Source organism: Bos mutus, chromosome 28 (assembly GCF_027580195.1).
Source record: "Bos mutus isolate GX-2022 chromosome 28, NWIPB_WYAK_1.1, whole genome shotgun sequence".
Lineage (NCBI taxonomy): Eukaryota > Metazoa > Chordata > Mammalia > Artiodactyla > Bovidae > Bos > Bos mutus.
Genome location: NC_091644.1, coordinates 5,610,755 through 5,637,690, shown reverse-complemented (window position 1 = coordinate 5,637,690; position 26,936 = coordinate 5,610,755). Strand labels below are relative to the sequence as shown.

General features: G+C 37.8%; 1 protein-coding gene and 1 non-coding gene across 3 annotated transcripts in view; one reads left to right on the top strand and one right to left on the bottom strand.

Moving 5' to 3' along the window:
* The window catches only part of WAPL (WAPL cohesin release factor), a 77,709-nt gene that overhangs the window by 25,255 nt on the left and 25,518 nt on the right, over positions 1-26,936 (top strand). Inside the window, exon 4 of one of the 2 annotated variants that reach the window (XM_005909982.3) lies at positions 1,936-2,036. In XM_005909982.3, coding sequence (XP_005910044.2) covers positions 1,936-2,036 — 101 coding nt within the window. Of the gene's footprint in view, positions 1-1,917; positions 2,037-26,936 lie in introns of both variants that reach the window. The other variant, XM_070364887.1, reaches the window with a different exon arrangement.
* On the bottom strand, positions 7,252-7,358 carry LOC138986137 (U6 spliceosomal RNA). Its single transcript, XR_011463038.1, has one exon. It is a non-coding gene; the product is annotated as a U6 spliceosomal RNA (small nuclear RNA).

Genomic DNA, 26,936 nt, shown 5'->3' with positions numbered 1-26,936 from the left:
CTTAGTTTTCTCCTTGATAGCTTATAACTTGTTACTACATTTAACTTCAACAGAAGTACCTATTTAGTGCCAACGATTACCTTATCTAAAGATACAGCATTTTAAATGTAAATAAAGTCCTACCTTGTAAGGAACCAATTTGTAAATTGAGGAGTCTTTTCATATTTGTATTTTAATTCTGCCATTGGCACTTGAGAATTTTTAAATAGTGTATATTTGTGTGTATACAGAGATACCAAACATCTTGATGTTTTAGTTTTGAAAAACTAAACCCAATGGAGACAGAGGATAGACTTTGGTCATATAGAATTCTATTGATATTAGATGGTTGAAATGAGGGAAATACCTTGAATTTATAAAGTTAAGATTAAATCTTAAGGATCACCCTCGTAAGTTGACTTAATAAAATTGAAAGATGCTAACTAAAATGTTTTTACATTCTTATCAGTGAAATTAATTTGTCCCTTAAGATAGTAGGACTCGTAATGACTTGAGGATTGATAGTCTTCACTGAAAGACAAAAGAAATAGGTTAGCCTTGCTATGAGTAAATCACTACTTGACAAGAACATTATGATGTGAATTGACTGTTGAGGAAGAGTATGTGAAAGCCTCTGTGATACAGGGGCTTATATTTATTTATATTTAACCAAATACATTTTTCTTATATTGGTTTTCTTGTTAAAGCTTTTGTCCTTTTAGGGTCACAGAACAAGAATCATGGTGAATTAGAGCTATCATGGTGTTTCTGTGTATAGATTCTCTCACAGAGTATGTCATACTTGAGACTACTTAGCATTTTGCTTCAGTTGACCTAAAAATAATTTTGCTAGATTAGAATCATTCTTATTTTCAAAACTAGAATTATACAGGAGTACCCCCTAGCAGCCTGCCTTACTCCCCACTAGAAAAAATAAGACTATTTTCAGAATTCATCCCATGTTGTCTTGAATCCCTTCTGAAGAAATGAAGTCTGCTGCATCTTTGCTAGTCACTTGAGCTATGACTGGGCAGACAGCTTTACATTTGCTTTCTCAGGAGGATGATTAGTAACTGAATACTGAAACCTGAACTCCTGTCCTGCTACAACCTACTTAGTTAGCTTCTGTGCTAACCTTGATAGCAAGTTATCCTAAATCATTAGACTCCCTTTCAGAAACATCAAGTTGGTACCAAATAACATTTAAAAATTAGAGACCATTTGATTGATACATTCTAAGTTGGAATCTAAGTCTTCATACAGTGTGTGAAACAGCAGACAGTTTTAAGAGTTAGGATAGAGAAAAGTCTCCCTTTTTTTCCCCCCTCTTTTTTTTGTTTAGGCTAGGGAAAAAATACAATCTTTTGGAAATTAATCTGATCCTTTGGTTGGTTTTGTGAGAATGCCACAGACCATTGAACTACATTGTACTAGGTTATTCAGTATCTTTTGTCAAGGATAGCTATATCCTTTTTTTTTTTTTTTTTAATGTGGCTTCTGTAGATGTTAAGCAGGCATTCCTTGAAGGCCAACATGATTCAGTGTACTTTAATTCTAGAAAAATGTTACAGGTACATATCATCTGTTGGTGTGTGCATGTGTGTATTTTAAACTAGACTGCCAGTTTTACTGTTGAAGATAACAAGCAGTTGTATGAACATTGAAGAACAAATTATTCTGGAAAAGAATTGATTTTGCTGATAAAATTGGAGCACATGCACTGCAACTAAGTTTCTGATTTTCTTCTAGAGTAGGGTACAAGCAGGGAGTGAGTATGAGAGAGTGAGAATAATATTGGAGTATTTCGTCAGCTATGTGTTGTTTTTATTTTATCTTTTCCTCCCCACAGTATGCTTCTTTCTCCCCCAAATGTTCATTAGTTGTCTGGTAGATAATTTGAAATAATAGAAAGCTAGCTAGTTTTGATTACCATTTCAGAAAACTTGGATTTTACAGAGGACTTGCCTGGTGTGCCTGAAAGTGTGAAGAAGCCTCCAAATAAACAAGGAGATAAATCAAAGGAAAATACCAGAAAGATTTTTAGTGGCCCCAAACGGGTAAGTAAAGCCCTGGCAGTCATTTGTATTATTTGTTGTTGGAGGGCTTAACTCTTAATTTTTTAATTTAAAAGTAACCAGCAAACATCATGGCAATATAATTTTGTCTTTCGAAGGCTATATGGAAGTCAGTTTGTAAAAGCATTGTTACCATGTTTTGAAGTGTGGTAAAACATACATAACATACTCTACTATTATATGCAAGTATACAATTAAGTGACATTAACCATTAACAAATAGCTCCATTAAACGATAACTCCACCTTGACCTGCCCAGCCTCTGGTAAACACTACTTTTCTGTCTCTGTAAGTTTCCCTATTCTAGGTAACTCATGTAAGTAGAGTCACACGATATTTGTTTGTGTCTGGCTTATTTCACTAAGCATTTGTTGTCCGGGTGTTCCATCCCTGTTGTAGGGATGTATCTCATATCAGGATGTTTGTTTTTTATGGCTGAATAATATTACAATGAAACTAAGCCATGGCTGTGGGGCAACCCAAGGCGGGCGGGTCATGGTGGAGAGATCTGACAGAATGTGGTCCACTGGAGAAGGAAATGGCAAACCACTTCAGTATTCTTGCCTTGAGAACCCCATGAACAGTATGAAAAGGCAAAATGATAGGATACTGAAAGAGGAGCTCCCCAGGTCAGTAGAGGCCCAATATGCTATTGGAGATCCGTGGAGAAATAACTCCAGAAAGAATGAAGGGATGGAGCCAAAGCAAAAACAATACTCAGCTGTGGACGTGACTGGTGGTAGAAGCAAGGTCCGATGCTGTAAAGAGCAATATTGCATAGGAACCTGGAGTGTTAGGTCCATGAATCAAGGCAAATCGGAAGTGGTCAAACAAGAGATGGCAAGAGTGAATGTAGACATTCTAGGAATCAGCAAACTAAAATGGACTGGAATGGGTGAATTTAACTCAGATGACCATTATATCTACTACTGCGGGCAGGAGTCCCTCAGAAGAAATGGAGTAGCCATCATGGTCAACAAAAGAGTCCGAAATGCAATACTTGGATGCAATCTCAAAAATGACAGAATGATCTCTCTCAGTTTCCAGGGCAAACCATTCAATATCACAGTAATCCAAGTCTATGCCCCAGCCAGAAACGCTGAAGAAGCTGAAGTTGAACGGTTCTATGAAGACCTATAAGACCTTTTAGAACTAATACCCAAAAAAGATGACCTTTTCATAATAGGTGACTGGAATGCAAAAGTAGGAAGTCAAGAAACACCTGAAGTAACAGGCAAATTTGGCCTTGGAATACGGAATGAAGCAGGGCAAAGACTAATAGAGTTTTGCCAAGAAAATGCACTGGTCATAGCAAACACCCTCTTCCAACAACACAAGAGAAGACTCTACACATGGACATCACCAGATGGTCAACACCGAAATCAGATTGATTATATTCTTTCCAGCAAAGATGGAGAAGCCCTATACAGTCAGCAAAAACAAGACCAGGAGCTGACTGTGGCTCAGATCATGAACTCCTTATTACCAAGTTCAGACTTAAATTGAAGAAAGTAGGGAAAACCACTAGACCATTCAGGTATGACCTAAATCAAATCCCTTATGATTATACAGTGGAACTGAGAAATAGATTTAAGGACTAGATCTGATAGATAGAGTGCCTGATGAACTATGGAATGAGGTTCGTGACATTGTACAGGAGACAGGGATCAAGACCATCCCCATGGAAAAGAAATGCAAAAAATCAAAATGGCTGTCTGCAGAGGCCTTACAAATAGCTGTGAAAAGAAGACAAGCAAAAAGCAAAGGAGAGAAGTAAAGATATACCATTTTAATGCAGACTTCCAAAGAATAGCAAGAAGAGATAAGAAAGCCTTCTTCAGCGATCAATGCAAAGAAATAGAGGAAAACAACAGAATGGGAAAGACTAGAGATCTCTTCAAGAAAATTAGAGATACCAAGGGGACATTTCATGCAAAGATGGGCTCGATAAAGGACAGAAATGGTATGGACCTAACAAAAGCAGAAGATATTAAGAAGAGGTGGCAAGAATACACAGAACTGTACAAAAAAGATCTTCACAACCCAGATAATCCTGATGGTGTGATCACTGACCTAGAGCCAGACATCCTGGAATGTGAAGTCAAGTGGGCCTTAGAAAGCATCACTACGAACAAAGCTAGTGGAGGTGATGGAATTCCAATTGAGCTGTTTCAAATCCTGAAAGATAATGCTGTGAAAGTGCTGCACTCAATATGTCAGCAAATTTGGAAAACTCAGCAGTGGCCACAGGACTGGAAAAGGTCAGTTTTCATTCCAATCCCAAAGAAAGGCAATGCCAAAGAATGCTCAAACTACCACACAATTGCACTCATCTCACATGGTAGTAAAGTAATGCTCAAAATTCTCCAAGCCAGGCTTCAGCAATATGTGAACCGTGAACTTCCTGATGTTCAAGCTGGTTTTAGAAAAGGCAGAGGAACCAGAGATCCAATTGCCAACATCTGCTGGATCACGGAAAAAGCAAGAAGAGAGTTCCAGAAAAATATCTATTTCTTCTTTATTGACTATGCCAAAGCCTTTGACTGTGTGGATCACAATAAACTGTGGAAAATTCTGAAAGAGATGGGAATGCCAGACCACCTGACCTGCCTCTTGAGAAATCTGTGTGCAGGTCAGGAAGCAACAGTTAGAACTGGACATGGAACAACAGACTGGTTCCAAATAGGAAAAGGAGTACGTCAAGGATGTATATTGTCACCTTGCTTATTTCACTTATATGCAGAGTACATCATGAGAAATGCTGGACTGGAAGAAACACAAGCTGGAATCAAGATTTCCGGGAGAAATATCAATAACCTGAGATATGTAGATAACGCCACACTTATGGCAGAAAGTGAAGAGGAACTAAAAAGCCTCTTGATGAAAGTGAAAGAGGAGAGTGAAAAAGTTGGCTTAAAGCTTAACATTCAGAAAACGAAGATCATGGCATCTGGTCCCATCACTTCATGGTAAATAGATGGGGGAACAGTGTCAGACTTTATCTTTTTGGGCTCCAAATTCACTGGAGATGGTGACTGCAGCCATGAAATTAAAAGACGCTTACTCCTTGGAAGGAAAGTTATGACCAACCTAGATAGCATATTAAAAAGCAGAGACATTACTTTGCCAACAAAGGTCCATCTAGTCAAGGCTATGGTTTTTCCTGTGGTCATGTATGGATGTGAGAGTTGGACTGTGAAGAAAGCTGAGCGCCAAAGAATTGATGCTTTTGAAATGTGGTGTTGGAGAAGACTCTTGAGAGTCCCTTGGACTCAAGGAGATCCAACCAGTCCATTCTGAAGGAGATCAGCCCTGGGATTTCTTTGGAGGGAATGATGCTAAAGCTGGAACTCCAGTACTTTGGCCACCTCATGCGAAGAGTTGGCTCATTGGAAAAGACTCTGATGCTGGAAGGGATTCGGGACAGGAGGAGAAGGGGATGACAGAGGATGAGATGGCTGGATGGCATCACTGACTCAATGGACGTGAGTCTGAGTGAACTCCGGGAGTTGGTGATGGACAGGGAGGCCTGGCGTGTTGCAATTCATGGGATCTCGAAGAGTCGGACACAACTGAGTGACTGAAGTGAAGTGAATATTACAGTGTATGTGTATACCACATTTTGTTTATTTACTCATCTGTAGATGGACACTTGGGTGGTTCTCACTTTTTGGCTGTTTTGAGTCACCTGCTTTCAATTGATTTGGATACTTAGGATTGGAATTTTTAGGACATATGGTAGGTCTGTTTTTTGTTTTTTTTTAAAGTGTTTATCGGGCTGTGCTGGGCCCTTCACTGCTGTGTGAGCTTCAGCGGTGGCAGGCAGGGGCTCCTGCCTAGTTGCAGTGTACGCGTTCCTCACTGAAGAGCTCTCCTTGAGGAGCATGTGCTCTAGTGTTCAGGCTTCAGTAGTTGTGTCATGTGGGCTCAGCAGTTGTGGCGCCTGGACCACAAGTAGTTGTCCCGCAGCATGTGGGATCTTCACGGACCAGGTGTTGGTGCCTCCTGGCATTGACAGGCAGATTCTTTACCACTGCGCCACAAGGGACGCCCAGGTCTGTGTTTTACTGCCAGACTTGTCCACCTTGACTGCACCGTTTTTATATTCTTAGTGCATAAGGTTTCCAATTTTTCCACATCATTACCAACATGTTATTGTCTTGAGTTTTCTGATAATAGCTATCCTCATGTGTGGGAAATAGTATCTCATTGTGGTTTGATTTGTATTTTACTAATTAATGATGTTGAGCATCTTTTCATGTACTTACTGGACATTTGTACACCTTTTTAGAGAAATGTCTATTTAGTGCCCAATTTTTAATTGTTTGGTTTTTTGTTGAGTTATAGGAGCTCTTTATATACTAACGCCTCATTAGATACATAATTTGCACATAAATGTTCCTGTACTGTGAGTTGTCTCTTTACGTTCTTGATAGTGTGCTTTAATATCAGTGAAGTCCAATTTATCTTTTTTTTTCGTTACACACACTTTTGGTGTCATATTTAAAATCATTGTGAGATTGAATGTCTACCTTTTCACCTGTTTTTTCTTCTAAGTTTTATAGTTTTAAGTTTTACATTTAGGTCATTGATTCATTTTGAGTTAATTTTTGTATATAGTGTTAAGGGTAAGTTCATTCTTAGGCATTTTATAAGTCTTTTTTTTTATCTTTTATTTATTTTTAGTTTTTTAAAATTTTATTTTATTTAACTTTACAATATTGTATTGGTTTTGCCATATATCAAAATGAATCTGCCACAGGTATACATGTGTTCCCCATCCTGAACCCTCCTCCCTTCTCCCTCCCCATACCATCCCTCTGGGTTGTCCCAGTGCACCAGCCCCAAGCATCCAGTATCGTGCATCGAACCTGGACTGGCGACTTGTTTCATATATGATATTATACATATTTCAATGCCATTCTCCCAAATCATCCCACCCTTTCCCTCTCCCACAGAGTCCAAAAGACTGTTCTATACATCAGTGTCTTTTTTGCTGTCTTGTATACAGGGTTATTGTTACCATCTTTCTAAATTCCATATATATGCGTTAGTATACTGTATTGGTGTTTTTCTTTCTGGCTTACTTCACTCTGTATAATAGGCTCCAGTTTCATCCACCTCGTTAGAACTGATTCAAATGTATTCTTTTTAATGGCTGAGTAATACTCCATTGTGTATATGTACCACAGCTTTCTTAAAATATGAAACGCTTAATGAATTTGCGTGTCATCCTTGCGCAGGGGCCATGCTAATCTTCTCTGTATCGTTCCAATTTTAGTATATGTGCTGCCGAAGCGAGCACTGTGAGTCTTTTAAATATGGTCCTGCATAGGTATTGAGAATAATTTGCTTGACTTTACCCTTGTATTTAAAAATTCCTTTACTTAAATAGCGTATATAATGTTATTGTAGTTTTGTTATTGTAGATTGAACTACTTTTAAGCAACTAAAAAATGAGCGTGTCTATATTATCTGGCCTCATTTTATTTTTAATTCTTTTACCTCTGAAGAGCCAGTTAGGAATCTTTTCAGAGTGATTGTGTTATACTTTTGTACCGCCATGTACCCACCTCCCAGCAGGGGGGAAAAAAGTGCTTAATGCTAATTTCAATGGCGCTAACTTGCTCTGGAGCCAGGGGCTATGGTAGTGTGGTGTAATGACTGTGGTCCTTAATTTTTAGGTGAGTGTTTGATTTCTAAAATTGTGTATGGCATGTGTTGATTTCTAGTGTGAAAGTTACCACATTTTTTGGTCTCAGGACTACAGTCTTAAAAATTTTACTGAGAATCCCAGAGCGATTTTGATTATATATGTTACTATTTACCAGTATTTACCAAGTTAAAAATGAAAACGTATATCAAAGATACTTATAATTCACTTAAAATAATAATAATGATCCGTTATTAATGTAGCATTTTAGTGAGAATTATTTTCTTAAAACAAGAAGTGAGATGAGTAGCAGTGTTTTACGTTTTTTGCAAATCTTTTTATATAGTTTGGCTTAATAAGACAGCTAGATTCTTCAGAATTGTTGTTGTTTAGTCACTGAGTTGTGTCTGACTTTTTTGTGACTCCATGCTGCAGCATGCCAGGATTCCCTGTCGTTCACCATCTCCTGAAGTTTGCTCAGCTCATGTCTGTTGAATTGGTGATGCCATTCAACCATCTATTTTCTTTCACCCGCTTCTCATCCTGTCCTCAGTCTAATGAGTTGGCTGTTTGCATCAGGTGGCTGAAGTATTGGAGCTTCAGCATCAGTACTTCCAATGAATATTCAGGGTTGATTTCTGTTAATATTGATTGGTTTGATCTCTTTGCTGTCCAAGGGACTCTCAAGAATCTTCTCCAGCATTAAAATTCGGAACCTTCAGTTTTTTGCCACTGAGTCTTCTTTATGGTCCAGCTCTCACATCCGTACATTGACACTGGAAAAAACATAGCTTGGATTATTCGGACTTTTATTGGCAAAATAATGTCTCTGCTTTTTAATAGGCTGAAAGAAAACAGCTTTTCTTTCAAGGAGCAAGTGTCTTTTAATTTCATGGCTACAGCCACCATCTGCAATAATTTTGGACCCCAAGAAAATAAAGTCTGTCTCTGTTTCCATTGTTTCCCCATCTGTTCGCCATGAAGTGGTGGGACTGGATGTCATGATCTTCATTTTTTGAATGTTGAGTTTTAAGCCAGCCTTTTCACTTTATTTCACCTTCATCAAGAGGCTCTTTAGTTCCTCTTTGCTTTCTGTGATTAGAGTTGTGTCATCGTATGTCTGAAATTGTTGCTATTTCTCCCAGCAGTCTTGATGCCAGTTTGTGGCTCAACCATCCCGGCGTTTTGCATGATGTACTCTGTATTGTAAGTTAAATAAGCAGGGTGACAATATACAGCCTTGACGTACTCCTTTCCCAATTTGGAACCAGTCTGTTGTTCCATGTGCAGTTCTTTTGCTTCTTGACCTGCATACAGGCTTCTCAGGAGGCAGGTAGGTGGTGTGTTATTCCCATCTCTTTTAAGGATTTTCCACAGTTTGTTGTGATTCACACAAAGGCTTTAGCATAGTCAGTGAGGCAGAAGTAGATGTTTTTCTGGAATTCCTTGCGTTTTCTAAGATCTAACAGATGTCGGCAGTTGGATCTCTGGTTCTTTTTGGGATTAGCAGATGCAAACTAGTCTATTTAGGATGGATAAACAGCAAGGTTCTACTCTTTAGCCCAGGGAACTATATTCAGTATCCTGTGATAAACCATAATGGAAAAGAATATGAGAAAGAATATATATGTATAACTGAGTCACTTTGTTGTACCACAGAAGATAACACAGCATTGTAAATCAACTGTACGTCAATAAAAATTTTTTAAGAGACAGCTAGATTCTCATATCCTCTACATTCAGTACTTTTTATTATATTGTTTTAGTTGAAAAGTATGAAGACATTCTAGCCTAACAGTATTTTAAATAGCTTTTTCAGGTAATCATGGACATTCTGTTTTGCTACTACATCAAAACGCATCAAGCAGGAGTTACTTAAAGATTAATTGAAGCTTGGGATCTAAAACCATGCCAGTGAACTTTTCATACTGTTACATTAAAATCTATTGGTCTGTCCTGCTTTTGAATGAATCTTTTACACATGAGTGTTTTATAACATCATACACTGGTCTTTTGGAAAATACTGATTACACTGGTTTATCCCAGCTTTCATATGATGACACACTGTATTATACAGTATCAAAAATATCACTGTCAGACTGAAGCTGTCAGGTTCAAAATAGTAGATAAAGTTCTCCAAAATTTTAGTTTTTGCTTAAAAGTAGAAATTTTTTTCATTGGCAGAAAATACTTCAGGGAAAACGACTGGTAGTGACAGGCCTGCTTTGTTCATTTTTGAGAAAATGTCTGCCTGACACCAGGTCTGTGTAAGCAGTTTGTCAGTCTTTCACACAAACAACGGTGTTCAGAAAAAAAGTAGCTAGTTCAGCTTGAAACTTGAGCAGTAAATAGTGTTTTTTATTTGATACAACCACACTTTGTATGCAACAGGAGTGTTTTAGGTACACTGATTTTTTTCACATAGATCATTAGTGCACTTAAGGGTTACAATTTAATCAGTAATTTTACCTAATTCATCAAAGGCTTTTTTCTTATGTGACAGTGGCATTTTATTTTGATTGTTTATTTTTCTTTGGGGTGTAGGTGCTTTACAACGTATGTTAGTTTGAAACTGGCATTTTATTTTATAACTGGAGTATGTAGCATTGAAGAATACAATTACTTATATACAGTTCAGAGCCCCTACCTTGATTCATGCTAAGACATCAACAGCTTTACCCAGCATTGCTTTTGCACCATCCCTACAAATATCCACACAGTGAAAAGGGCAGATAACACAATATTTTTCTGAAAATGGATTTTTCTTTGTAGACGCTCTGAAAGTTTCCATAGACCATAGTTTGAAAACTTCTGATTTATAATATTCTACCTTATTTCCCCCTCCCTCAACTTTTTATTATGAAAAGTAAAATTTACACAAGATGTGAAAAAAGCAATGTGATGAATACCATATTCCTCTACCTAGATTGACCTCTCTAGTTGTTGTAATGACACACCAAGGCACCTTCCTCTCCCCTCTTCATGTGTGTATGTGTGTGTGCGTGTATGTGCACATGTGTATTACATAACATTTTACCCTGTCCATTTGAAAGTAAGTTGTGGAGTTATAGATCACATGCATTTCTCAAGAAAAAGGACAGTCTTCATAGCTAACTGTGGTTATATGATTAGTAATTCTTTGATATAATCTGATGTTTAGTCCATATTCAGTTTTTCTCAACTCTCTAAAATGAGACATATACTTTTTTCCCCAAACTGAACTGATTTACGTGTTATGTCTCTGTAATCTTGAGCAGTCTCTTCATCTTTTAAAATTCCCCATGACAGTGATTTTTTTTTTTTAAGAGCCCAGGATATCTGTCTTGTAGAGTGTTTTCACATTTAGAATTTAACTGATTGTTTCTTGATGATATAAGTCATTACCCCACTGTGTTAAAATAGTATAGTGTCATAGAACACTGGAATTAAGTTTGTATGTTTGACTAGGCTGAGGTTAAACGTGTTTTGGCAAGAGTACCTCAAAAGTAATATTGTGTATGTTGTATCACATTGGCAGCTGTGTAACACCTGCTTATTCTGCTTAGTACTGACTGCCTGCTGAACTGCTGGGCACATGGCTGCCTCCACAACTGTCCAGTTGTGATCACTGGAGCCTCAAAAATAAAAGTATATTTTTCCTTTTATAATTTAGTTAGTAAGCTTCTGGGAGTTACTTTGGCGCCATGTGAATATTCTATTGCCCATTAGGTTTGGCCAGCACAACCATTTCAAGCTATTTCTTGTCTCCTTTTGATAGAGCCCCATCATCTTTGAGCACTTTTTTCGCTTTCTGCACAGATGATGACCCAGAGTTTACTTTCAGTCATGGAATCATTCATTCATCTAAAGATCAGTTCTTTCTGTGGGGATTAGTACTTAGAAACCCAGAACTAAGTGCTGTGTGTATTCATTGCTTCTAGACTTGTTCATTGGATAGAGCTATGAAATATATTGAAAATAAACTGAGTTAATAGTTTCATTTCAGATTTAACATTTCAGAATTTTGTACTTTGTTTTCTTGGTTTATTCTATAGCACACATTACTTTTTAAATTATAATACCAGTATTACTATGAACAGTAAATACACTGAAAGAAGTTTACGATTTCTTTCTAGCTCCTTTTGTCTTTAAATTATTTCTCTAAGGATGAAGTGATAGTAACGTGTTCCAAAGGTTTTTTCTTCTTAAATTAATTTTTACTGGAGTATAGTTGTTTTATAGTGTTGTGTTTCTGCTGTAGTGTTTGAAAGTTTTGAGGTAATTTTTATCTTAGGTATTTTAATTTAGTATTCGAGTTCATTTGTACTTAATTTCATTTCTTTAACTTAGTTTTAAACTTTATATTGGATTCATTTCTTTGCTACTAGCATGACTTAGGAGGCAGCAGTGTACATGTACTTGACCCGATTATGAAGGAATCTCTCTGGCCTAAAGTAAATCAGGTCATGCAAGCAAGTAGGCAGAAGACCTATTTACTGTTGATGGATAATGTCAGAAGAAAATTAAGAAAATCATTATTATGAAACCAAAAGAGCTATGAGTTTGAACTCATTTGAAAGATGTAATATAGGTAAAGCCCTGCCTTAAAACAGTAGTGCTGATTTAATCCCCAAAGAGGCTTCAGTAAACTTTTCATTTCATTTTTAACCTCCTATTGAAAGGTTTACCCCAAACCCTTTTTAAGTGGAATTGTGTCAGAATTTTTTTCACTTAGATATTACTACTGTTTAGGTGGATCAGTAAACTTCAAAAATGAGACTTTGATCCTGAGTGTTATAGTACTTTAATGAAAAGTAATAATAATGCTTTAGATCCCATGGAAATTACATATCCTTATGAAAATATCCAAAGAATTTAGAAGCCTACGTCAGCAAGAGAGCAACAAGAAGCTAAGCAGTATAAAATCCTTAGGTCTTAATAAGAAATAGGTCATCCATTTGTCTTCAAGACAGCTAAAGAACTACTTGAATTGTTTAAAAGGAGAGAACCATTGAGAAACACAAAACTGAAATTTAACCTATTGAGTTTCTATGAGTATAAAGGAATAGAGCAAATAAATGGGATCAGAGTTTTAAGCATTTATAAATTCAGTGAAAAGAATAGATTTGTTTCATATATAAGAAATTATGATTCATGTTTTTGATGTTAAAAAAGACAAGCTCAGTTCTTCAAGGAGTTTTTATGTAGGTTACCCCCCAGATCTCCAGAAAAAAAGGAAAGGAGGGGGTCACTAGGTAGTGGGTGTAGAAAGTGTTCTCAGCAGTTGCTCCATTTCTCCATTATAAGAGGAGTACCCCCTGGTATTCACTGGTAGGACTAATAGGTCAGTGAGAGTATCTGGGTCTTCTCTAATCTGATTAAAGGCACTAATGACCTCATTTCTGAGTGGTGGAAAGGTGGCCCATGTCTTGCAGTGGCAAATTTTTCTCCTTACCTATCAGGCTTTCTTGGCTGTTTTGCATTGAGTAAATCTTTGTTATGGAGGGTAGCCCTGTAAATTGGAGAATATTTAGCAACATTTCTGGCCTCTGTCCAACAGATGGCTGGTCCCATTCCTCCCCTACCCCCATGCCCCTGTTTTCAACCAAAAATGTCTTGGATACTACTAAATATCCTATGGGGTTCTAAATGGGCCCCCCTATCATGTATGGCTTGAGAATAAGTTGCAGACTTAATGCTGATTACTCCCAAATACTGGGTTCAGTTCAGTTCAGTTCAGTCGCTCAGTTGTGTCTGACTCTTTGCGACCCCATGGACTGCAGCACGCCAGGCTTCCCTGTCCATCACCAACTCCCAGAGCTTGCTCAAACTCATGTCCATTGAGTTGGTGATGCCATCCAACCATCTCATCCTCTGTAGTCCCCTTCTCCTCCTGCCTGCAGTTTTTCCCCAGCATCAGGTATTGCGTTGGCCAACACAGTACCTTAGTTTATAGAAATGAGAGTACTTTACTCCCCATTGTAGGCAGATGCTTTACCCTCTGAGCTACCAGGGAAGCCCCATAGCTATAGTATACCCATCAAAACCATGTAGTTAATAACACTGATACAGTAATTCAGTGTAATCCACATATCCTGTTCAGTTTTCCCAATTGTCTGAATAATGGCCTTTATAGCAGAACAAATCCTACCCTCCCCAATCTTCCATGATCCAGTCCTGCATCACATGTTGTATTTAGTTGTCATAAATCTCCATCCTTCTTCAGTCTGAATGTCTGTGTCTTTCCTAGTCTTCTCATGGCTTTGACATTTTTGAAGAGTTAAGATCAGCTATTTGTTGAATGTCCCTCAGTATGTGCTTATCTGATGTTTTCTTGTGGTTCAGTTCAGTTCAGTCGCTCAGTCGTGTCCAACTCTTTGGGACCCCATGAATCGCAGCACACCAGGCCTCCCTGTCCATCGCCAACTCCTGGAGTTCACCCAAACTAATGTGCATCGAGTCGGTGATGCCATCCAGCCATCTGATCCTCTGTTGTCCCCTTCTCCTCCTGCCCCCAATCCCTCCCAGCATCAGGGTCTTTTCCAGTGAGTCAACTCTTCGCATAAGGTGGCTGAAGTATTGGAGTTTCAGCCTCAGCATCAGTCCTTCTAAAGAACACCCAGGACTGGTCTCCTCTAGGATGGACTGGTTGGATCTCCTGGCAGTCCAAGGGACTTGCAAGAGTCTTCTTAGGTTATGTGTATTTGGTGGAAATACCTCAGAAGAGATGCTCTGTTTTAACTGCATCTTACCAGGTAGCACACAATGTCAGTCTGTATCATAACTATATATGTTAACTATCCCCTGAAGTTTATCAGGTTCTTCAGCTCCTTATCAAGCTTTTACCCACTAGTTTTTTTAAGAAGTTTAGTTTTGGTTGTTCTGGGTTGTTTCTGTGTGAGCTCTTCTCTAGTTGGGGTGAGCAGGGGTGCTCTTCGTTGCAGTGCATAGGCTTCCCGTTGCTGTGGTTTCTCCTGCTGCTGAGCGTGGACTCCAGGGCGCGTGGGCTCAGTAGTTGAGGCTCCTGGGCTCAGAGCACGGGGCTCAGGAGTTGTGGCTCATGGGCTTAGTTGCTCTACAGCATGTGGTATCTTCCTGGGTCAGGGATCAAACAAGTGTCTCTTGAGTTGGCGGGCGGATTCTTTACCACTGAGCCACCAGGGAAACCCTACCTACTAGCTTTAGCATTGAGTTTTTCATGAATCGATCTTTACTCTGATTGTTGTTGAGTGTTTTTTTTTGTGTGTTAATTGTATTGTTCCTTACATAGTTGTTACTAGTTGGCCTTCTACTGTAAGGTAGATTTTTTTTCCCCCTCTCACTCATGTACATAAAGAATATGTGTATTTATATATTCTTATTATGTACATTATGTATTCATTATTACATATCCATTTATATATTAATTTCTTTATGTCAGTATGAACATGGATTTCTTGTTTTATTCAGTCATTTGTTACTGCTATTTATTTAAATAGTAGCACTATCATTAGTTCAGTACTCAGGTTTTCTTAGATTTGGCCTGTGGGTGTTTTTTCAGACGGGCTTTTAACATGATCCACTATTTTGCATTTCCTTACTAATGACACACTAAGATGGTTGTGATACACATTCCCAGGCCTGGAGTCAGCTATGTCTCCAGGGACCCCTGTTTTCTTAGTGGAGAATGATCTTTAAAAATAAAATCTGGTCCCAAGGTTTGGTCATTTCTTCTGGGGTATCATTGCTTCTAGGCCTACTTTGAGTCAGCAGAGCAAGGAAACATGTGAATATATGCATTTTCTTCCTCTCTCTCACCCCTAGTACCCACCACCCAGACACATATTTATTTCATATCTGTGTATTTTTAGAAACATCACTTCACACTGCTGCTGCTGCTGCTAAGTCGCTTCAGTCGTGTCCGACTCTGTGCGACCCCATAGATGGCAGCCCACCAGGCTCTCCCGTCCCTGGGATTTTCCGGGCAAGAACACTGGAGTGGGTTGCCATTTCCTTCTCCAATGCATGAAGGTGAAAAGTGAAAGTGAAGTTGCTCAGTCATGTCCGACTCCTAGCGACCCCATGGACTGCAGCCCACCAGGCTCCTCGTCCATTGGATTTTCCAGGCAAGAGGACTGGAGTGGGGGTGCCATTGCCTTCTCCTTCAGTTCATACTAGATAGCTGCATTTCTAGTTCAACACCATGTTTTATTCTAGCCTTCCCGCTTTCTGCATTTTACTTCCCTTTTCCGATACTGAGTATCCTTAATACCGTCCTTTTGTATAGAGCCAGTTTCCTGGCCACACAGGCCAGCTCCTCAACTTCAGTGCCACTAGCTGAGACGTCCCACTTTCCTCTACCTGTCTTCCCATGTTAGAAAACATTAACTTTCTGTAAGCTTGCTGGCAGTGAGAATTTTCCCCAACTTCACCAGGAATGTAAAGAAGGGTTGTTTATAACAGAATTGAGGGCTGGCTGGGTGAAAAATGTGTCAGAAAGATGAGGAAGGTAAAAGTTCTGGTAAGAACATATTTAAAATGATTATTCAGAAAAGTTGTCACTTGGAAGGCAGAAAAAGTAAAGACATGGTTTGAGGGATTAGGTTGAAATAAACCTGGTTTTAAGTACCTGTTCTTTCTGTGTGTGGTTTTATTTGAACATCTGGTAATTTAAATTTTTGTTTTTCAGTGCTACCTTATTTCTGATCACTGGCTGTAGCCAGTCTCCCTGAATTCCATTATTTTGTTATTGCCATATATGTTCTGAGAAACTTAGATCATTTCTTTTGCCTGATCTGTTCTTTGATTTTGATCTTTCCATTCAGCTGTTGCCAGTTTGCTCTCTTCGTAAGGGATTATCCATATAATCATCCCAACTAACCTTCTGTGCTTACATTTTACCTTAGGCTTTGGCTGTCTTATTTTGCCAGTTAAGATTATTGCTGGGTCATTGGTGAAACTAACCATAGTGTCAGTCTCAGTTTCAGTTCTCAAATATTTATACCTTCACTTTCATCATTTCCCTGTGGTTTTATGCTGGGCCCATCTGGTAGTGTCTTTTGTTTGACTCTCAAAGGAACATTTTGGACTTTTATTTTTCTTCCCTTCTGTTTTTCAATATGACACAGGATAGTAGGTTTTTTGGGTAAGTAAGTTAAAACTTGATTATCAGCTTGGTAATAAACTTAGCTGTATTTGAAAGTTAAAATTGTGTAAAGCTGTGGTTTTAAAGTGTAGTTTTTATGATTTTGTAAACTCATTTTTTGTTTTGTTTTGTTTTATAAAATGAGTTTATCTAGGTTGTCAGTCAATTTAAACCCAGAATCTTAAAGTTGAAGTGATTTTAAAGAACACCTCTCACTCAAGAACAGATATTCATTTATAGTATCCTTCTCTAACAGAACTCTGATGAAGCAGCTTATTTTTCTTCACATTGTTGGTTACCTTTGTTCTGTGTCTGGGTATTCATTGACCATCCCTGGATTCAGTCATCAAAACAGTATGAGATTTACTGTATTCTCATGGTATAGAGAATGGACTAGAAATCTGAGACACAGACGAATGTGAAGCCTGAGAAAGAGACGCTAACCACTGGTCTGCTGGTGAGAGGGTTGTTGGCCAGAGCATAAACATAAAAAAGCCACTGTTCCCAGGTTGGTGAGTCAAAGAGTTGTTGAAGCTGAGTGTGTTCTGGTTGAACCTGGATATGGAAGAGGGTCAGTTTTAGTTTGCTTTTCTTTGTCATTGTTTTAGTTCAGCACATAACTACATGCATTTCACAGTGCTAGGTATTGGGGGTATGAAAAGGAAAAAGATAAATGTCTTAGTGAGGTATTAATAGAATGTTTTTCCCCATGGAAATTTTTGAGTAGTCTTAGTATTTCATATTTATTCCAAAGCAAGCATATCTCTCTTCCTTTTATATAGGTAGTATTTAACTTAAATATTAAACCAGGTACTTAAATCATTGATCTACATTCTATAAAGATATAGGAAAATGTAAGTTATTTTCTCTATGTGATCTAATTCTGGTGTTTTTTTTCCTTTAATATTCTGGGAGGATTTTAATAAGGCATAAAAATACCATTAATCTTTTTGTTTTCTTTAGTTCAAGTTCCTTTAAAATTGGAAAATTCAAAGTATTTCACTGTGGCTTATTTCCCAGAAAATGAAGTTCAAATTGAGAAAAATGTAGCCATGAGTTAATCAAGAGCATGGGAATTCTGACATACTTGTGACATTTAAACATACAGAGAGAGAGAACGTGTTTTAGGGTGTTTATAGTTTGGAATTTGGTTTTCCAATTTGTAATACATTTTATTTAGAGTTCATTGAGCTTCTGGCATCTAGAATACTTTTTGCTGAACTTATTGATACTCCTATGACTTCATACTAATGATGACCATAAATTAGCATCAGATGTATAATACTGGGAGTTTTTTGAGGATGGTGACCATATATTTTTTCCCCCCCAGCATTAAGTTCCTAGTGTCTGAGCTACAGAAAGTGTACATATATGTTTATTTCTAAGATTTTTGGAAGTATCTTTCTGCAAAGAATGTGTATAGTGAAGTGAAGTGAAAGTTGTTTAGTTGTGCTTGACTCTTTGCAACCCCATGGTCTATACAGTCCAAACTCTCCAGGCCAGAACACTGGAGTGGGTAGCCTATCCCTTCTTCAGGGAATCTTTCCAACCCAGAGATCAAACCCAGGTCTCTTGCATTGCATGTGGTTTCTTTACCAGCTGAGCCACCAGGGAAGCCCAAGAACACTGGAGTGGGTAGCCTATCCCTTCTCCAGGGGATCTTCCTGACCCAGGAATCGAGCCGTGGTCTCCTGCATTGCAGGCGGACTCTTTACCAACTGAGCTATCAGGGAAGCCAAAGAATGTGTATAGTACTAAATATTTGATTTTTATATTTGACAATTGGTCAACATCAAATCTGGGGAAATTTTAGCCAATATTCTTCTAATAGTTTTTGGCGCTTTTCCCCCCTCTGGGGACTGGTCTTACTTTGAATCAGCCTAAAATCAGCAGAAATTGCCTGTAGTCTAACAGAATCAGGCTTATTGACTTATTGCAGTAAAGGATACTGCACAGCAGAGACACTCACGGGGCATCTTACCAAAGAAAAGTTTTTATAGGATTTTGGGGGAACTGGGAAGTTTAGGTGAAATTTAAATGAAATAGTATTTGAGAAGTTCAGGGCAAAGTGGTGTTGTCTGTGAAGGGAATTAATTTTTGCCTTCTCATTTATTTATTGGGCTTGATGAACCTTTTCCCGGTGTGTGCTGCCATTCTATCCATCTTTTTAAAATTTTTTCAGTCTTGGTTTCATTTAGTTAGATAGTTTAGATAGTTTTCTGTTGACCGTTTTCAGGTTCTTCAACGGTATCTGTGTGTGTTAGTCGCTAAGTTGTGTCCGACTCTGTGAATCCATTCACTGTAGCCCACCAGGCTCCTTTGTCCATGGAATTCTCCAGGCAAGAATACTGGAATGGGTTGCCATGCCCTTCTCCAAGGGATGCTCCCAACCCAGGGATTGAACCCAGGTCTCCCTCATTACGGGCAGATTCTTTACCGTTTGAGCTACCCGCTGCCTAGTCAGCTATTAATCCCAATTATTAGTTTGGATCTCTTTTATATCTTCCTTTTCTACTTAACATAATTGTTTCCCTTACCTTTTTACCTATGTGGGATATGGTTACAGTTATTTTCAATATCTTTTGTCACCTAATTCTGTCATCTGTATTGTTTATAGATCTGTTTTTATAGTGTACAGAGGTGAATTTGGTAGAACCAGGTTGAAAAATAACCAGGAGGAAATTGTGCTAAGAAAAAGTATAGATGTGTTAGTCACTCAGTTGTGTCCGACTCTTTGTGACCCCATGGACTGCACCCTCCAGGCTCCTCTGTCTATGGGATGTTCCAGGCAAGAATACTGGAGTGTGGGTATCCCTTCTCCAGGAATCTTCCCGACCCAGGGATCGAACCAAGTCTCCTGTATTGCAGGCAGATTCTTTACTGTCTGAGCCACCAGAGAAGCCCTAAAGATTGGATGAGTTGAAGCTAAAATTCACGCCCTTTGGTCTTTATGGATTTCCTAGGGACCTACCACGAATACAACTATGAGCTTCTTAGAAGCCAGGGCAAAGAAGATTGTCAGGGGCCCACTGGCTTTTTAGGGAAAAATCATTAAAAATAGAAGACTCTTACTAACTTTGGGCAAGGTACAGGTTATGTTCTCATCTCTTTCTGTGCTTCAACTGAGAAGTATTGCTGTTGAGCTTTCATTTGTTATGATTGTTTAATATTTTATTTAAGAACATAAATAAAGGATATCTTTATTCCTTCCCATTTTGTAGCGATTGCCTATATTAAAGTTGAATTATTCTTTTTATTACTCTTTGATTTCTTTCTTTTACTCTTGTCTGAATTTGATTTAGTTGTTTCATGGAAATTAAAATAATTAACTGATAGAATGATGATTTATACCTTTTCTATTTTACACGTTTTCTGAGGGAATTTTAAAAACTTTTTAATATTTTTATTTGGAAATAATTTTTAAAATAGTTTATATTTGGAAATAATTTAAAAATTATAGAAGAGTCACAAAAATAATATAGTACAATGAACATTCCTTACCCTGATTATCTTAATATTTGCTTTTTCATTTGTTCTGAATAGTTAAGGGTGAGTTTGTGTATGTACATATGTATCATTAGCCCTTTACTCCTAAATACAGTGTGTATTTTCTAGTTAATGTCCACATCATCTTTAGTAAATTTAACATTGTTTCAGTATTTTTACCTAATGTGTTGCTTCAGTTTTGTCATTTGACACAGTAATGTGCTTTGTAGCATTTTCCCCTCCCTGGTACAGGATCCAGTCTAGGGTGAGGTATTTTATTTAGCTGTTTAACTGTGTCTTTAGTCTCTTTTAACTAGGAACATTTCTATAGTCTGTTTTTTATGACTTTGACATTCCCCCGATCCTCCCTTCAAAAAATAGCTTCTCATTTTGGTTTAATCTGAAGTTTCCTCATGATTAGGGTCAGGTTATTCATTCTATGCTGAAATACTGTATAAGTGATGATGTATTCTGTTCAGTGTGCCACCTCTGGATGGATGTTAATTATAATCACCCAGTTAAAGGGGTAGGCCCTTATATAGTTGCTGTATGATTATTTTCTTCCTCTTGTAACTAAAATGCAGTCTTTGAAGAGACTGTTCAACTACTTTGTTCTTCATACTCTTCGATTTAATATGCATGATGATGCCTTTCTGATTCAATGTTTAACTGTGCTGCTTGCAAAATAATCATTTAGTCAGTTCTCAACACTGCTGTAAGCATCAACCCATCCCTTTCCCCATTTGTTTTATTTACTTATTTTTATTTGTTTGGTTGTTTTATTTCTGTCATTATGGACTCATGAGTCATTACCTTTAAAAAAAAATGGTTCATAATTCATTATTTATTTTATAAGTACATTTGTCATGATGTGGCTAGTGTGCCTCTTCTGTCACTGTGACATACCCCCATCATTCTGTGAGCACTTTCTTAGTTTTTGGCATAACACAGTGTTCGAGATTCATCTCATATGTGCTCTGCTCCAGCCCTGGAATCAGGCCCATTCTCTGAGTTCTGTTCCCTCTAGTGAGGAGCAGAGACCAAGATTGGGACAGTAGACATGGTCTTCACTTCTTGGCCCTTTTTGGAGATGGAGATAGGAAATGCGCATCAAAACACATCCAGATTCCAGCATATGTATGCATATGCATATAGATTTCCGCACATATCTGTTCTAGAAATCATGAGTGCACACTACAATATTAGCCCGTCCCTGCAGGGTTCTCTCTTGCCTTCTGTCTTTACTCGCAACACTTTTACTCAAACCTGTAATAGGTCTAAAATAGTTACAGAGTTGCTTTGTCCATTCCACTGCAATAAATAACTCTACTAATGTGTTTAGGATTTATTTGTAATCCTGCACTTGTCCTACCCTACATTCTCTGTCTTGAGGTGTAAAGATAAATACTGTGCTCATAAGTTACTGAGATTAGTTCTGTCTGCCCGTCTCTTGGGCTTTCTGTCTTCCCTTCATTGTATTTGCTGTTCATTTGAATGGTGAGTAGGTTTGTTTGTTCTGGTTTGCTTTCACTTTTAGGTTTTTTCCTCCCTTTTATTTGTATTTATTTAATTTATTTGACTGATTATGCACAACATTAACATGCTTCCAAAAGTCAATACTGTACAGAAAGGTAAATTCAATGAAGGGTCACTTTGTTGAGCAGTGTTCTATCCCATCACTCACCCCTGGTCAGGAACTGTTAATTGTTCTCTGCTTTATCCTTTTTCTATTTCTTGCTATAAAAACAAGCATAAATTTTCTTATTTCTCCCCTTTCTTATAGAGTAAAAGGTAGCATCTATATGTGTACTTTTGCACTTAGTTTTCTTTTAAAATTTTTGTTTAGTAGTAATTCTTAGAAATCGCACCATGGAAGTTCATATAGAGATCTTCCTCAGAGTATATATATTATTAACAGGTTTTTTAAAAGAAAAGTTGACTTTAGATTGTGTTTTTTCCTTGTTCTATTCTTGCAGATGTTCTTTATATCCTTCAGATTGTTTCTTTTTAAGATTATATGTGTGTAGGATACATATACACAAGTCTGGTGTTGGCAAAATTTTATGTATTTATCAGATTCCTATCATTATTCATTCCTAACTAATTTCAGTAGCATTTGACTCAGCTAATGTATAAGAAATCTCAAATTAGTTTTCAGTAGCTGGCTTATTTTCTTTGGTTTATCCGTCCTTGGCTGTTTCTCTCTGGACTGTTTTCAAATTGCTATATTGTCAGGGACCCATCTTCCTGTTGTGGTATTCTACCATCTCTATGGAGTATTGAAGAATATGAATAGTAAGAATGGGAAGGGGAGGCAGTCAACATCCCTAGAAGGCCAGGCTCCAGAAGGTGTACTGCACTTCTGTACATGTATCATTGACTAGAACCTGGTCATATGCCCACACATGTAGCAAGAGATGTTGGAAAGTCAGGGCAAGCATGTGTCCAGCTAAATGAAGGGGAGATTGAATATTCTCTATTTAGCCATATTTCAAGATATTTTCAGCTTCTCTTTTTGTGTTTCTAAATTGGATAAGTCATCTCCCTAATACAACTGGTTCATTCTATATTTATTATATTTAGTGATAGTTTTACTTGTAAAACTGATGCTTGTTTCAGCTGATTTTTCTTTTTTTTTTTTTTGACTCCTGCCTCATCCTAGTATCTTTTTATTTTAATAATTGTTGAGCTGTAGCCTGCTTAGTAGTTTTCAGAGTGTCAAGTATTTTATTTTATGCTTTGTTATTTGGACTTTTTAGAGCTTATGCTCAGGTCATGCTGTTTCAGGGTGATATTCTGATGTGCAAGTACCTGTTTTATAAAGTTTTACTAAAATTTTTAGAGCTTATGCTCAAGTTATGCTATTTTAAGATGATATTTTGATGTGGCAATACCTGTTATAAAATTTTATAAAATTGTTACAAATTCTTTTGAAGGTAAAACAGCTGAGTAGCAGATAAATTGTTCTCGTGGATAGGAGTTGACAATTTATTCATAAAAATAACTGTCTCTTGAAAGTTTTATCTGTAGGGTTTAATTGAATCAGGAAAAATCTTCAGTTCTACTCATCCCATGTACTTGTGGATTATACCTTTGCTTAGTGCTCTATCTTCACACTTCTGAATGTCTAGTTCTTAGCAGTAGAGACATTCTTGGTTTTAGTTTAGGGGTAGGTGCAGTTTTTCATCAAATTATGCCCTGAATATTTAAACAAACTAGGAAATTTTACTTTAAGGCTGTTTTGATCATAGTTTAAGACAATCTGAGATTATATCATTATGCTTAAAAGAAAGTTCTAAAGAGCCAAAAGGTACCCTAATCTTTGTGAAACTTTCTTCCTCAAATACTGTCTGCCTCTCCTGCCCATCTTAAACAAAAAGAAACCTTAAGAATTAAAAAAAAAGTGATATCCAGATTAATTTTCTCCCTTCTTAATTGTCACTGAAGTGCAACACACGCACCGTTGTGCACTGTGGCACTCTGCTTTTTCAGAAGTCATTCAGTTGTAGTGCACGCTGACAGAGTTACTGCTGAGAGTGCAGTTGTGTTATGATATCCTTCTGTGGGTAAGGCTGCTGCTGCTGCTGCTAAGTCGCTTCAGTCGTGTCCGACTGTGTGTGACCCCATAGACGGCAGCCCACCAGGCTCCCCCATCCCTGGGATTCTCCAGGCAAGAACACTGGAGTGGGTTGCCATTTCCTTCTCCAGTGCATGAAGGTGAAAAGTGAAAGTGAAGTCGCTCAGTTGTGTCCGACTCCTAGCGACCCCATGGACTGCAGCCTACCAGGCCCCTCCGTCCATGGGATTTTCCAGACAAGAGTACTGGAGTGGGGTGCCATTGCCTTCTCCGGTAGGTAAGGCTGGATGGATTCAAATCAGCTTACTGTATTTGTCCTCATTTAGTACACAGTGCTCTTTAAAACTCAGAAATAAGTTTGGTACTGCTAAAAAGTTCACATGGCTTAAAAGCAGTTATTCCAATTTTTTTCCCCCTTTGAGAGCCAGCTCAATAAAGAATACCATAATATTGTCATTTCTTCTTAGCTTTTCATGAAAAAACTCTTCTTACCTCTTTTTTCTAATTGTGATTCAACAAGCCAATTTGTTAACCATAGCCTTGCATTATAATTATAAAAATTGGTCCATTGTTTTTGTAGAAATTGAATTCTCTCTCATAGATAAATGCGCCATGCGCCATGCATGTGTCACTGGCATATTTTTTCTTTAGCTGTAACACAGTGTTACATTTGAGGTTCTTATTTGTCATGCCCCTGGAGAATTGAAACAAAGGAATAGTATGTTAGTATGTTTAAGATTACTAGGATTGATGATTCCAAATCTTTAGGATGTTAGAATAGTCTTAAGAGCTTTTTTACTTTTTTTTTTTGTTTGTTTAAGTATTCTTCGGAGTAGATTTCAGAAGAAATGGAATCCACAAATAAGTTTAACACTGAAAAGATAAGGAATCTAGTTAATATGATACATCTAGTTTTTAAACCAGAATAAAAATGAACAAGATTTAAGTAAGCCTGGTAGTGCAGTCGAAAGGACTCAGTTACAATTTAGCTGGGTTGCTGAGTGGTAAGAGGGGTTTTGTTTTCCATGAAAAGTTGATGGCTGTCTGGTGTTTTTGTAGGTACTGTACACAGTACCGTGTGTGATGTGTACTTAGGTGCGTGTGAAGTTGCTAGACTATTTGGAATGATGTCAAGAGCTCAGAGTCCGTGTTGGTTGTATCTTACCTCTGACCCGTGCCCCAGTGTGTCCGTATTAACCACATGCATATGTTTTTTTATTTTAACTTTTAAATAGTAGGGTGTATCCTCAAATCCTCCTGCTCCCTATAATAAACCCTATATTAACTTTGTAAAACTTTGAAACAATTAACAGTAGGGAACAGCAGTTCTCATTGGATTCACTCTTTTAGATTAGTCTTTAGCATTAAAATGGCAAAACCTTGTCAAAACTTTTAAAATAATAGTGTTTACTAAGCCACCTTAATTCAACAAAGTAAACAAAATGTTCATGAGTGTATCTTTTGAATATAACTTGTATATTTATTCTGTATACTGTTAAGCTTCAAATGCTTTTCAAAGTTCTTTTTTTTATTGTGATAAAAACTACAACATGAGGTCTACCTCATAGGAAATTGTTAAGTGTGTAGTAACTGTTAAGTGTATGTTAATTGTAAGCACAGTATTGTACTGTGGTTCTCTAGAATTTTTTCATGTTGCCTGACTGAAACTTTATACCCATTGAATAGCAACTCCCCATTTTGGCCCCTGTCCAGCCCCTGGCAACCACCATTTCTATTTTTATTGAGTTTGACTAGAATTCTTACAAGTGGAATCATGCAGTATTAAGTCCTTCTGTGACTGGCTTATTTCATTTAGGGTAACATCCTGAAGGTTCATATTATAGCATATGATAGGATTTCCTGTTTTTTTTTTTTTTTTTTAATGGCTGAATAATGTTCTGTTGTGTGTGTAACATTTTCTTTATTCTCTGTTGATGGATAATTAGGTTATTTCTACCTTTTGCCCATTTTAAAAAATACTGCATTGAACATGGAAGTACAAATATCGAGATCCTGTTCTTAATTCTTTTGAATAAATACTTCAAAGTGGGATTGCAGGATCATATTTGTTGTTCAGTTGCTTAGTCGTGTCCGGCTCTTTGTGACCCCATGGACTGCAGCATGCCAGGCCTCCCTGTCTTTCACCATCTCCCAGAGTGTGCTCAAATTCATGTCCATTGAGTCGGTGATGCCCTCTAGCCATCTCATCCTCTGTCCGCTTCTCCTCTTGCCCTCAGTCTTTCCCAGAATCAGGGTCCTTTTAATGAGTCAGCTCTGCGCATCAGGTGGCCAAAGTATTGGAGCTTCAGCTTCAGTCCTTTCAATGACTATTCAGGGTTGGTTTCCTTTAGGCTTGACTGTTTTGATCTCCTTGCTGTCCAAGGGACTCACAAGAGTCTTCTCCAGCACCGCAGTTTGAAAGGATCAATTCTTCAGTGCTCAGTGTTCTTCTGTTCAAGTCTGTTGCCTGTTTTTCTTTTCCTTTTTTTTTTTTTTGCTATTGACTTATAGGAGTTCCCTGTATATTTTGGATAGTAATCTCTTATCAGACAAATGGTTTGAAGATTTTTCTTCTGTTCGGTAGGTTGCGTTTTCCACTCTTGATTGTTTTCTTTGCTGTGCCGCAGCGTTTCATGATGCAGTGCTAGCTGTTTGTGCTTGCTTTTGTTCCTTGTGCTTTTGTGCTTGTGCTTCATGGCAAGAAGTCATTGGTGTAACCACCGTTAAGTACCGCCCCCCCCCCCCCCCATGTTTTCTGGGAGTTTTAGCTTCAGGTCTTACCTTAAAGTTTTAAAAATATTTTTGTGTATGGTATAAGATGAAGGTCAAGTTTCATTGTTTTGCATGTGGATATCTAGTTTTTCCAGTACCGTTTGTTGGAGAGACTATCTCCACTGGTGAAGATAATTTGACCATATATATGTGGATTTATTCCTGGGTGTTACATTCTGTACACTTGGTCCATATATTTGTCTTTGCATCAGTACCCTACTCTTGATTACTGTAGCTTTGTAATGTTTTGAAATCAGGAAATGTGGGGCCTCTGGGTTTTTTGTTATTTCTC